Raw genomic sequence first — 13,016 nt, forward strand, 5'->3', positions numbered from 1 at the left:
ATGGTTTAAGCGTTGGACTGTGACCAGGGTTTGATTCCCCACTCAGCCCTGAAAAACCCACTGGGTGACTTTGGATAAATCACATTCTCTCAGCTTCAGAGCAAGGCAAAAGCAACCACCTCTGGACAAATCTTGCCAAGAAAACACTATGATAGGTTCAATGTTGGAAGCGAAGGGAGCAACACAACAACAATCAACAAAACAAAGGGAAGTAGCATTAGGAAGATAGTTTGGGCTGGAAAGCATAGCTAGTATCTTAATATTGTCTACATCACTTAAGAGATTATTCTAAGAATTATAATGTGTGTGAAGGGCTTCAAATGTACAGGTTGTGCACAAATGTCATTAACTAGGTGTTATAAAGTGATCATCTTTTTTAAAACTAGGCTTATATTGTTGAGGAAAGGCTGAATTGCCTTTCTTTGAAGCATCGGTTGGAATGTTTGCATGACTTCCCTTTTTGGAGACCTACAAGGCTGGAATAAGCCGAGGGGAGCTGATGAAATTACTTGTGTCATCTTCTGCAGAGCAAGCCTTTTGTCTGAGCAAATTATATAATATGAACTCTGCATCAGTTCCTTGTTACTCAAGACCTCATAGCCTGTCTATTTAGGTCAATTATTTCATTATCAGTGTTTGGTGAAGAATAAAAAGGGAGCAGGGATATATTTCTCAACCACCTATTGTTATTTTTTTATTTCCTTAATATTTATTAATGATGATGATGATGATGTTGTGTGCCCTCAAGTCATTTCTGACTTATTATGGCCCCTACGGAGAACTTGTGGCAGAGTTATATTGAAGACTGAGAGTGTGTGACTTGCCCACGGTCACCCAGTGGGTTTTCTTGGCCAACTGGGGATTTGAACCCTGGTCTTCAGAGTCATAGTCCATCACTCAAATCATTACACCACACTTTGGCTTTTTTGTGGATTTTATAAAGCTACCCTTGAAAATTTAGTTTGAAATGCATTCATCTGACAGTAAGGGCTGTTTGACAGTGGAACAAACTCCCCCGGAGTGTAGTGGAGTCTCCCTCCTTGGAGGTCTTCAAGCAGAGGCTAGATGGCCATCTGTTGGGGATGCTTTGATTGTGATTTCCTGCATGGCAGAATGGGGTTGGACTGGATGGCCCTTGTGGTCTCTTCCAACTCTACAATTCTATGATTCATATAAATCTTAATAGAAATGTACATTTTGCAAAGGTATTTTAACTGTATTACCTAGAAATGTGATGCTTGCTTTGGGAATTTGAAATATTTGTTCAGCTCTGTGCAAAGTTGCCACATGTAGATTCCAAACATTTGCAATTGGTGTTGAAGAATTTGGAATTACTTAGCAGCCTTGTGTATCCTCCTGCTACATTTTGTGTTGATATAGGACATATTTTGTCACCTTTCTTGAGGCATTGCCTAGATCTGAATAACTTTCAGTGTATCTCTTAACAGTGAGCAGCTTCCCTCTGATTCTCCAGGTGACAGAATTTGTAAGGGCTCTTGTTTCATTTGGGAACTCTTCTAATGTTTCTTTCTTTTTCTCTCCCCAGCTGTCCCCTTTCCCCCTACGCAGCGGCTAACCCTGAAAGAAGTCTTTGAGGATGGGAAACCCAGGTTGGAGGTCTTAAAAAACCACTTGGTGAAAGAAGGACGCTTGGAAGAAGATGCAGCACTCAAGATAATCAATGATGGCGCTGCTATTCTGCGGCACGAAAAGACAATGATTGAAGTAGAGGCTCCAATCACAGGTCAGAGAGCATTTTCTATCACATCGTGGCCTCCTGAAGCTCACCTTGAATGTTTGGCTGTCCAAACCAGCAGGTTTCCTGTTGCATGTCCTTTCCTTTGGAATGTGCTGAGAACCACAAAATTATGTAAACTTGGAAAAGGAAGGCGAGCATTTGTACTGTGGCAGATTGACTATATGAGCTTGGTGTAATACAACAATTTAGGCTGAAGCAAAGGCATGCTCCTTTTTAGTTCTATGGCCTTTCTCTTCTTAGCATGTAATCCTGTCCCTCTTTTTGCTGTCCTTCCTCCCTTAGTGTGTGGTGACATTCATGGGCAGTTCTTTGACCTGATGAAGTTGTTTGAAGTTGGAGGATCACCCAGTAACACTCGCTACCTCTTCCTGGGAGACTACGTGGACAGAGGCTACTTCAGTATAGAGGTGACAATTCAACTGAGCCTTTGGGGGTTAGCACTTTTAAGTCTGCACTAAACCTGTGGAACCTTTTCTTCTTGCATCCCACTTTGGGGACCAGTACGTTTTTTTCAGAGGATTCACATGAAGCAGGGTTTCCCTTGGAATGAACACATAAAAATATAAGAACCACAGTGGCAGGATAGTTAAATTGTAGTGAATACGACAGTCCATTTCTGTAAAACTAATCACCTCTGGGTTAACTCATTCCTGGTGGGGGAAGAAAACTGCAAATGAGCCATAGTTTGCATACATCAAAAAGTCTAAACTGAGTTTATAATGGTTTCTTTATGGATTTATGTTAAAATTCATTTCTTAAAAGAAACAGTAAACCACTGAATCTGCATACCATTGTGAGTGCTTCTAATGTAAAACTGTATTGTTACCCAAACAGCAAACTAAAACAGAAAGTGAGAGAATGTAAGATAAGGGGGGGAGGAGGAGTACAATTGCAAGAAAGTGTCAGAACCACACAATAGTAGAAAATAATTAAGAGTAGCTAATAAAGGTGGAGAGAGATACTCTATACAGCAAATGGAAGTGCGTTGATTTATGCTTTTCTAGAGTTAATCTAGGTTGTCTAGAAGATACACTTTGTAGAAAGACAATTGTGGAAAAGAAAGAAAAATATGGAAATGTATAATGTTGAAGGTATATGTAATATTTAATTTTCAATTAAAAAAGAAATGGATCAAGTCCATTGCCTCATGCATTCATGCATGTTTATATAACTTAGGCATTTGTGGGATCTCTTCTTGGAATTCTCATTGCTGTTATCAAAGCTGTTTGCTTCACATAAAATCAGTTAGACGTTTGGCTTGCAGAACTCAGTTTCAATTTTGCTGTAGACAGAATTCTGTGACTACAGTACTTCTAAATGTAAAATTCATCTTCCCTTCCTCAGAATTCCTTTGATTGTTTTGCTTGAAGATGAAAACCCACACTTCCTTTAGTGCTTGCTGTTGGCAAAATTATAGGGGCAAAGCTACTTGGGACATTGAGATATGTATTATTTTTTAATTCCTGTTTTAAAGGAAAGGAATTAAAACTTGACTTCACAACTTTCAAAGAGCCATAGGTTTCATAAAGGTGCCCTGGAAGAGATCTGTGTGTTTTCTGTCTCAGCAGTACTTATGTGAGGGAGGAGAGCTTTCAAAAGGAGCTGTTGGAAACTGAGGAAGGGTAGAGGAAATTGTGCCGAGCTGTTGGGATATAGGGAGGCGGAGGAAACTGTGCTGAGATTATTGCTTGAAGAGCTGTTCAGAAAATTATGTGCAGTAGGATATTGCGGGAACACATCCAAAATATTGAAGAGCCATGCTGAACCAACTAGCATTTGCAACTTTAGGAGTTCCTTGGAATCACCATTCTTTGTACGCTGCCAGTGTGGAGCCTTTTCATGTTATTCTTGGCCTCTTCTTCCTTGGCGTCCACTGTGGAGAGAGTGCCCATGGTACATTTGTTTCTTTTTTATCCATCAGGTATTCATCTTCCACAAAGCAAGGGTGGGCTTTGATTAGTACACGCGGGGGCAGCTCTAAATGTCACTTGATAAAATGGCATTGAAAAGCTTTGCTTTTCCTCTGAGCACAAAGATACGCCTTTGCTCGCTGCTGCATGCACAGTACTTCTCTCTGCATTGAAAAGCTATCTGCTCAGGTGTATCTAGCAATGGCTTCTAACACTGAAGGTGAAGCCAGGCAGTAAAATTGGGAAGACAGATAATATAGCCAATCAGCTATAAACAGCAGCTCAGACCGAAAAAGGCAAAAATGCTGTTAGTGGGTGTTTCAGTGTGCAGACAGGTAGTTTTAAGCCCATTCCGAACTGTGTTGCACTCTCCCTAAAGGACCAAGTTTCCAGCTTGGCCTTCTAGCAAGACTTCACAGAGATAATATATTTACAGTTGCCCATGCTCTGATGATTTATTACTTACTTAACTGATGTCTTTATATCCCATCTTTCTCCTTATATAGGATCCAGAGCATCTTCCAAAGAGTACAGTTTAAAAATATTTATACGAAGGTTTGGAAAAAAAACAATTAAACGTTAATTTAATTTAAAAATAACAACACAAAGTCAAAACAATATCCAATTAAAACTTATTTTAACAAAGAAGATAAAAACATAACAGTTAGATTACTTTGATAACCCTGTTCAGCTGTTTTTTGTCTATTTCATTGAAAACTGTTTGAGGGACAGCAAGAGTACTCTTTGTATTCTTTTCCTAAGCAGTAATATCCAGCATGTGATTTGGGGTGTGAGAAAAATAGAAGCCCCTCACCAATAAACAGTTAACAGATTTAAGATATAATAAATGTGAACATTATTAGGAAAGATCCATGCATAGCAGAGTTCTTGTTCTAGTATACAAAGCTGAGTGACAAGAACATGTAAAGTAAGGCACTTTAAATCTGGTAATTCTTAATTATCTGTGGTTGGATATTGTAATATTGCAATATTCTAGTAATCGGTTCCATAGCATAAAGCTTCAAAAAATCTGGATAACGGGTCTATTTGCAAACCACCAAGAGCCGAATGTTGTCTGCCTGTAAATGTCATTAAACCTCTCTAGCCTCTCATCCTAGCCTCCTGCAAAAGCAAATACCATCTGTCAAGTTTTCCTTCTTCCATCTTTAACATTCCCCTTTCTTTCCACAAGTGAACTGCCAAGGACTCTGGAAATCTTAAGATCAAAAACACAATGGAACTTTTCTTCTTCTCATACTTAGGAGATGTTTGGGGAGCAGTGCTGGCAGTCATTAAATATCTTTACCAAGATAGTATCTTGATGGATAATAATAATAATAATAATAATGTTTATTTATACCCCGCCCTTCCATAAAAAATGATCAGGGCGGCTTACAAGATTCATAAAAACAGTACAATACATGTTAAAATCCAATATAACAGTTAAAAACATTATTACAAGAACAGGAACAGGAAAACAATAAAATGGGAAATACACGTATCAGGGGCAAAGTGAGACATCAATCCAGGGTCAAAGAGAGGGGGAGAAGATGGGAGAAAGGGGGCAGGAAAATAAATAGACAAATTAAGGTGGGAAGGCCAACCGAAACAGGTATGTTTTCAACTGTTTTTTAAAAACAGCTAACGAGGTGGCGGTGCGAAGCTCTGCAGGGAGCTTATTCCATAGGGAGGGGGCAGCAATAGTAAAAGCCCTCTGTGAGGTCCGTATATAGTTGGATCTAGGGACCTCCAATAGTTTACTCCCGGAAGTTCTGAGTGTGCGAGGCGGATTATATGGGGAGAGGCGGTCCTCTAAGTACCCTGGGCCCAAGCCATTTAGGGCTTTATAGGTCAAAACCAACACCTTGTATTGAGCTCGGAAGCGAATAGGCAGCCAGTGAAGATCTTTTAAAATAGGTGTTACATGGTCCGACCTGGAACTACCAGCGACCAATCTAGCTGCCATATTCTGCACCAATTGCAGCTTCCGAGTTTGGTACAAGGGTTGCCCCATGTAGAGCGCATTGCAGAAATCTAATCGAGAGGTTACCAAAGCATGTACAACAGTTTCTAGGTCCTTTCGGTCCAGGTAGGGACGCAGCTGGCGTATCAGCCGAAGCTGATAGCAGGCACTCCTGACTGTCGCATCCACCTGAGAAGTCAGCTGAAGCGACGAATCAAGGAGCACTCCCAGGCTGCGCACCGAGTCCTTCAGGGGGAGCGTGACCCCATTCAGGACCGGGTGACAGATCTCACCACCCGAAACCGGGGAACCTATCACCAGTACTTCCGTTTTCCCTGGATTCACGCTGAGTTTGTTCTCCCTCATCCAGCCCATTACCGACGCCAAGCAGGCATCTAGAGGAGAGATGCCATCCTTAGTTACTGCATCAGTCGGAGACATAGAGAAAATTATCTGGGTGTCATCAGCGTACTGATAACACCACGCCCCATGTCTCCGGATGATCTCTCCCAGTGGCTTCATGTAAATGTTGAATAGCATAGGGGACAAAATCGCTCCTTGAGGGACACCAGATGTAAGGGCCCTCCTATCGGAGCGACAGTCCCCCAGCTCCACCATCTGGGATCTGCCCGAGAGGTAGGAACGGAACCACTGCAAAGCAGTGCCCCCAATTCCCAACTCCCTCAGGCGTCCCAGAAGGATACCATGGTCGATGGTATCGAAGGCCGCTGAGATGTCCAAAAGCACCAACAGGGACACGCTCCCCCTGTCCATACCCAGACGGAGATCATCAACTAAGGCGACCATGGCAGTCTCAACTCCATAGCCCGCCCGGAAGCCGGTTTGAAATGGGTCCAGAAAATCGGTGTCGTCCAAGATCGACTGAAGCTGGAAGGCGACTGCTCTCTCGATCACCTTCCCCAAAAAAGGTAGCAGCGAGATGGGTCTATAATTATTATGGAGCAGGGGGTCTAAGGAGGGCTTCTTTAGCAGGGGTTTAACCACTGCTAATTTTAATTTAGATGGAAACTGACCCTCACTTAGAGATGTATTAATTATGTGATGCAACATTAGTCGCACCACATCTCCCCCCTGAGCTGTCAACCATGAGGGACAGGGATCAAGAGAGCAAGTCGTCCTCCTAACACTTCGGAGGATCTTGTCCACTTCATCGGTACTAACAAACTCAAAGTGATCCAGTATAACAGGGACCACGGACGCTTCGGACACCTCTACTATAGGATCTGCACAAAGACTGGCGTCGAGATCAGCCCTTACCCGAGAGATTTTATCCGCAAAGAAGTTGTTAAAATCGTCGCAGCAGGCTTTAGATGGCTCCAAAATAGGGCTCAGGGTGGGAGGGAGCCGAGTTAGCTCCCTCACAACCCTGAACAGCTCTGCCGGACGCGACTCTGCGGACGCAATACGTGCAGCATAGAAGGAATTCTTTGCTGCACGTATTGCCACTCCATAAGCCTTCAAATGAGAGCGAAGGAGTGTCCTGTCGGACAAGTGCTGATGTCTTCACCATTTGTGCTCTAGTCGTTGCACGACCCGCTTCCTTGCCCTGAGATCTTCTGTATACCAGGGATGTTTGTTGGAAGCAGGCCGGAAAGGACGCTTGGGAGCGATACTGTGTATAGCCCTAGAGAGATTAGTATCCCAGATGTCAGTAAGGGCGTCAACAGAATCGCCGTCAGAGCCAGTCGTATACCCCTCTAGGGCTTCTTGGAACCTTATGGGTTCCATCAGCCTTCGAGGGTGGACCATCCTAATAGGTCCGCCACCCCCGGGAGAGTTAATGGTAGGAGCCTTGATTCTAGCCTCAACCAGGAAATGATCCGTCCATGACACGGGAGAGACATTAGAAATCTCAACCCACGGAACCTCCATGTCCGTACTGAAGATCACATCAAGAGTATTACCAGCACAATGTGTTGGTCCTGAGACTAATTGGGACAGGCCCATGGCTGTCATGGTAGTCATGAACTCCCGAGCTGCACCTGTTGGAATATCATTGGCCTCGAAAGGGATGTTGAGGTCCCCCAGGACAAGAAGCCTAGGGGACTCCAACACCAGTTCCGAGACCAACTGTGTCAGCTCGGATAGGGAGTCTGTTAGCGCACGGGGTGGCCGGTAGACCAACAGAATCCCTAAACTGTCTCTAGCCTTCAGGGACAGGTAAATACATTCGATGTGGTCTGTTTTCCGGACTGGGATCCTGGTTAAAGAAAGGGTATTTTTATGAACCAAGGCAACACCACCACCCCGCCCACCTAACCTGATCTGGTCCTTAACTGAGTACCCGGCTGGAAGGGCCTGGGCCCACACTGCCTCACTCTCAGGCCCCAGCCAGGTCTCAGTGATGCACGCCAGGTCACAGTTTTTATCCTGTAAGAGATCGAACAAAATGTGGGTCTTATTTTTTATGGACCTGGCGTTGCAAAGGAGCAGTAACAGGGTTTGTGGTACGACTGGGCTGACCCTCAGGCCTCTTTGGTTAGGAAAGTGGAAGGAAGGGGAGATAGGTATCACACATCGATCTCTCCTTCCATGTAAACACTTATCCACAGTCCTACCGCCATGTCTCCCCTTGCCTCGCACAATCTCAATTGGGGCTCCCATCACATATGCCTCCGCCACCGCAGCTGGCCTCCCACATCCCATTCCCACCCCCAAATCCAATAACAACAAAAAAAACCCGAAAAAACAAAGGAAGACAGCAAAAGGTGTCATTCCTGATGCAAAATAAATCCTTGACCCACAGTGTAATGTCCAAAGTAGACATTTTTGTAGGAAAGCTTATTGGATTATACATTGATTACTGGTTCTTTCAGTTTCATTTTGTTGCCTAGCAAAAGGCATTGTGGGGGAGTTGGCATAGATCCGGTGTAAGTAAAATTTTGGCAAACATTTCTTGTGCTCCAGATCAGTAGAACTTTTAACTTCATACAAGGAAACTGCATGAAAATTCCATAGAGTACAGCTTTCTTAAAAGGCCTCCTGGATCTGGATAAAATGTTTGAAAACATGCAGGGTACCTATACAAGACTTCAGTTTTCTCAGAGGAGTGTGTGTGTCTTGCATGGCTGAGTTCCCGTATCTCTAGATTTAGTGTTCCACCTATGCATTGCCTTTGGTCCTTACTGATCCTGTTTGTTGTCTGCTCAGTAGCAATTCTGTCCATGCAAAAGATCCTAGATCCAGATCCTGGTATCACAAGTTAAAAGGATCAGGTAGCAGCTGATGGGAAAAACCTCTCTTTACCCACATCCATGATAAACGACTTCTAGTTAGAGCAGACAGTAAAGGGCTACATGAAAAAACAGATTGACCTGATAGACCGCTTCCCCTACTTGCAGTCAGACCTTTTCCTTTTCCTTTCAGGAATTAAAAATCTTCCTGAATTATTTCTGCCAGTCTTCACAAAGCTTCAGAGTGTGGTATCCCTGCAAAAGAGTTTTCTCATATGGTGTCTTTAATCTCTCTCTCTTCTAGTGCGTGCTTTATTTGTGGAGTTTAAAGATAAACCACCCCAAAACACTATTCCTGCTCCGAGGGAACCATGAGTGCAGGCACCTCACAGAATATTTCACCTTTAAGCAGGAATGTAAGTATGGGGTTTACAGGTGGGCTGGGTACGAGAAGACTGTGAGATGTTGGTGTGGTTGTGTGCATGTCCTTGGCCTCCTGTCCTCCTCCGATATGCATGGATAGGGCGTTTTAATTCCTTTTTCACAGAGTCTGTTAGCACTGTTCCTGTGTTACTGTCTCCCTGACAGTCTGACTCCGCACAAGCTTTCCCTCCCACCTCCATCAGCTTAAGGACCCAACACCCTGTAATTACTGCCAAGAGCTTTCAGTTCCAGACTATGCAGCTGGTGAAAGAACTGGAGGGAGATCGAGGACTTCCCCTTTAGCAGAGGTTTCTAAGTGACTTCCACTCTCTGTGTGTGAGAGAGACAGGGAGAGAGACTTGAATAGACAAAACCTGTTATAATTATGTGAGAATGGCACAGTGGGTCCTTGGTATCCATTGTGGTTTGGTTCCAGGGCCTCCTGTGAATACCAAAATCCATAGATGCTTGAGTCCTACGAAATACAATGGCATAGTGAAATGGTGTCCCTTTGGTAATATCCAGGCTTGCTTTCTGGAATACAGTGGGCCCTTGGTATCCGCTGTGGTTTGATTCCAGGACCAGCACCATTCCCGATACCAAAATCCATGGATGCTCAAGTCCCGTTGAATATAATGGCATAGTAAAATAGTGTCCCTTATATAAAACAGCAAAATCAATGTTTGCTTTTTTGGAATTTATATATTTTAAAAATATTTTTAAGTCGTGGATGCTCCAATCTATGGATAAAAAAATCAGTGGAGATGGAGGGCAGAGTGTGTGTTTGTATTTTCAAACAATTAATGGTTGAACCTGTGGACAAAGAATCAGTGGATATGGAGGGCCAACTGTACTAAGGTGAACCTGTCACTTCACCCTTTGTTCAGTTTCAAAATGCCACCATTGTCCCATCCTTCTCCACCCCACCTCCATTGTCAGATGGCTTTTTTCCTTAGTGGTTCCCACTCACCCTCTATTCTGTGTTAGAGCTGGTTGTAGTTCCACGCTTCCTTGAGAGTTCATTTGGTTCTGAACAGTGACACATGTTATTGCTATCATATATAAGCTTTATTGGTGGTAAATGATGCAGCAGATGGTACACAGCAGAGAAGCAGTCCAGCTGATGGGGGTCTAGTGTCCCCTCACAGCCAATAGTAGAATTCATCCCCTGAACTAATTCTATCCAGACTATCTCTGGCTGGTGATCAAATTCCCCATCAGTGTCTGTATAGGGAGCCTGGGCTGCATTACACACACACACACAAGTGAAGCTGATGAAAAATGGATTCCCAAAGGTTATATAATGCAGGAGCAAACAAAGAAAAGCAAAATCCACACGTGCGACCCATCTCCCACCATCCCCTCATAGCTATGAGAACTGTGAGAGCAGGTTATCCACAAACTGTCAGGCTAATGCAAAAAATATAAAAAAGGTCACTAATACAAGTAGACTCTTCCACTACAGTGGGCAATTGTTAATGTTTGGCCCCGATGTTAAGAAACATTCCAAAACCCATCTGCCTGGTGGCAGAGGCCCAGCTCACTACACTCTCCTCTTCTTCAGTACTAATTCCCTGACTTAGCAGATCAGCTTCAAGCCTTTGACCTTTAAGGCTCTCCACCATAGTTGTACTTCCTCCTCTCATTGTCTGTTGCACTGCACAGATTTCTCTACAGTTTTCTCTGGTCTTCCTTGTCATAGCTCTCTCTGTATAGCATGGAATTTGATACCTTTTCCTAGCCTTTGGACTTATGACCATCACCACCCCATCCATCTAGTTCTAACCTCCTATCTTGCCCATAAAAGACAGGAGGAGGCTGCTAGCAGTCTCACAAAAAAACTGATTAAAGGGCCTTCCTTGCATTTTTGTAGTATTTCCTCTGCCCTACTGTAACCTTCCCTCACTCTCCTCATATTAGGCCTGATCTGTGTGCAAGTTGGCTTTTAGCCTTAACCTGATCTAGCTTTGTTTCCTACACTGTAACTTTTGCCTTTCCAGGAAAAGCCCAGAATACAGTGGCTATATATGCCATGGGGCATTCTCTTTCTAAATAAAGCCCATTCCATTGTTATATGTGTCTATTTTCTTATTTTAATCCATCAGAAGCTTAATTGTAAAGCATACAAGGCTAAAGGTACCTAAATCTGTAATGTTCAGTCTGCAGTATGAGCAACGTTTAGCACTTCTGTAGAATAATGAGGTGCTTAATATCAAGAACTTGGGAGACCTTTCTTCCTTTTGAAAATGGATGCTGATTCATTTATTTTTTCTCTTCTGGTACTAGTCTGAATATGTTGCTTTGTCTGATTTTCATAATTCACTTTAAAGATGTTTGTTCATCTGATGAGTTGTTTAAAAAAGAAAAGGTAACCAGAGATGGATAATGGACATCTGACTTAAAGAAGGCTTGTAAAATCCAGGACTGTTTCAGAGGCTTTCCATATGGCAGTCCTTTCTGCAGGAGAGCCTGGCTTAAAGCACTGTTTTTAGACTGTTCCTTGGAGGTTTATCAGGCATCCTTCAGTGAGAAAATCAGCACATGAACAAGTTTCCCTGGAAGATATCTAGCCTGTCGCTCCAAATCTTATGCAATGTATAGCTGCAAGGGAATGTTGAGTATGTTTTAGTACACACTTCCAGTTCACACAGAGTGATGGTGAGCCTGGCTCGGGTCCTGTGTGAATTGTCTGTGCCCCCTAGAATAATGCGTTGATCTTGCTTGTACAATATACTAGGGTCTGCAGAAGATGTATTGGCATTCTTCAGCAGACTTCTTGATATGGAAAGACCACGAAGAAAAAGTGTGAACACAGAGGCAAAATGGAGAAAGGAGAACGTGTGCAGTACATTGTAAAGTCCTTTTGAACTGAAGTGTTTTTTTTCTTTGCTTTTAAATGTCATTGTATTTACCAGAAGCTTGTGGACAAGTGCGCCCAAGGAGGCCTGCAGTCAGTCTGTGCTACTTTGCTGGTAAATAACAGGTGTCCCTTTTATTTCATTTCTTCTTCCTGTAGGTCGAATCAAGTATTCAGAGCGGGTATACGATGCATGCATGGATACATTTGACTGTCTTCCTCTTGCTGCCCTTTTGAACCAGCAGTTTTTGTGTGTGCATGGAGGGCTGTCTCCTGAAATCACATGTCTAGATGACATTAGGAAAGTAAGTGAACTCTCTTTCTCTTACCTTCTTGTTCCTTCTCCATAACCCAGCACAGGTAAAATCTTGCTGATGTGATTTAGTTGGAGGTTTCTACCGAGGTCCGATTCTTATTTCTAACAAGGTCCGTGGGTTGTAATTTGGGAGGGAGGGGAGACCTCTTGTTGAAAGGGCTGACAACACAGAGTAATCCTAAAGTTTGACAACTTCTGTATGAATTCCATAAGATTGATTTAAATCTGTCTCCCATGCAAGTCATTATTCATGTAGCCTGTGTCAGAGCTGATTGAAGATGAATGTGTTAAATATTTAGTTCCTGGAGTCCATATGTACACTGTATATGTCTGTCACAGAAATGGATATTTGTTTTTAGTGCCTATCAGTATATTTTAATAAGTCCTATAGCTATATGCCTGTAATTGTCTTTGTGTATGTGTTTTCCAGTTAGACAGGTTTAAGGAGCCTCCAGCCTTTGGTCCCATGTGTGACCTCCTATGGTCTGATCCATCAGAGGATTATGGCAATGAGAAGACATTGGAACACTTTACCCACAATACTGTTAGAGGTTGCTCTTATTTCTACAGGTGAGGTACATCTGCAACAGAATA

General features: G+C 43.1%; 1 protein-coding gene across 4 annotated transcripts in view; it reads left to right on the forward strand.

Moving 5' to 3' along the window:
• Positions 1 to 13,016, forward strand: part of PPP3CC (protein phosphatase 3 catalytic subunit gamma) — a 58,301-nt gene that overhangs the window by 25,850 nt on the left and 19,435 nt on the right. For all 4 annotated transcript variants that reach the window (XM_042473309.1, XM_042473311.1, XM_042473312.1 and 1 more), the window contains exons 2-6: positions 1,547 to 1,744; positions 2,042 to 2,166; positions 9,131 to 9,242; positions 12,266 to 12,411; positions 12,853 to 12,992. In XM_042473309.1, coding sequence (XP_042329243.1) covers positions 1,547 to 1,744; positions 2,042 to 2,166; positions 9,131 to 9,242; positions 12,266 to 12,411; positions 12,853 to 12,992 — 721 coding nt within the window. The remainder of the gene's footprint in view (positions 1 to 1,546; positions 1,745 to 2,041; positions 2,167 to 9,130; positions 9,243 to 12,265; positions 12,412 to 12,852; positions 12,993 to 13,016) is intronic.

Source organism: Sceloporus undulatus, chromosome 6 (assembly GCF_019175285.1).
Source record: "Sceloporus undulatus isolate JIND9_A2432 ecotype Alabama chromosome 6, SceUnd_v1.1, whole genome shotgun sequence".
In the NCBI taxonomy this organism is placed as follows: domain Eukaryota; kingdom Metazoa; phylum Chordata; class Lepidosauria; order Squamata; family Phrynosomatidae; genus Sceloporus; species Sceloporus undulatus.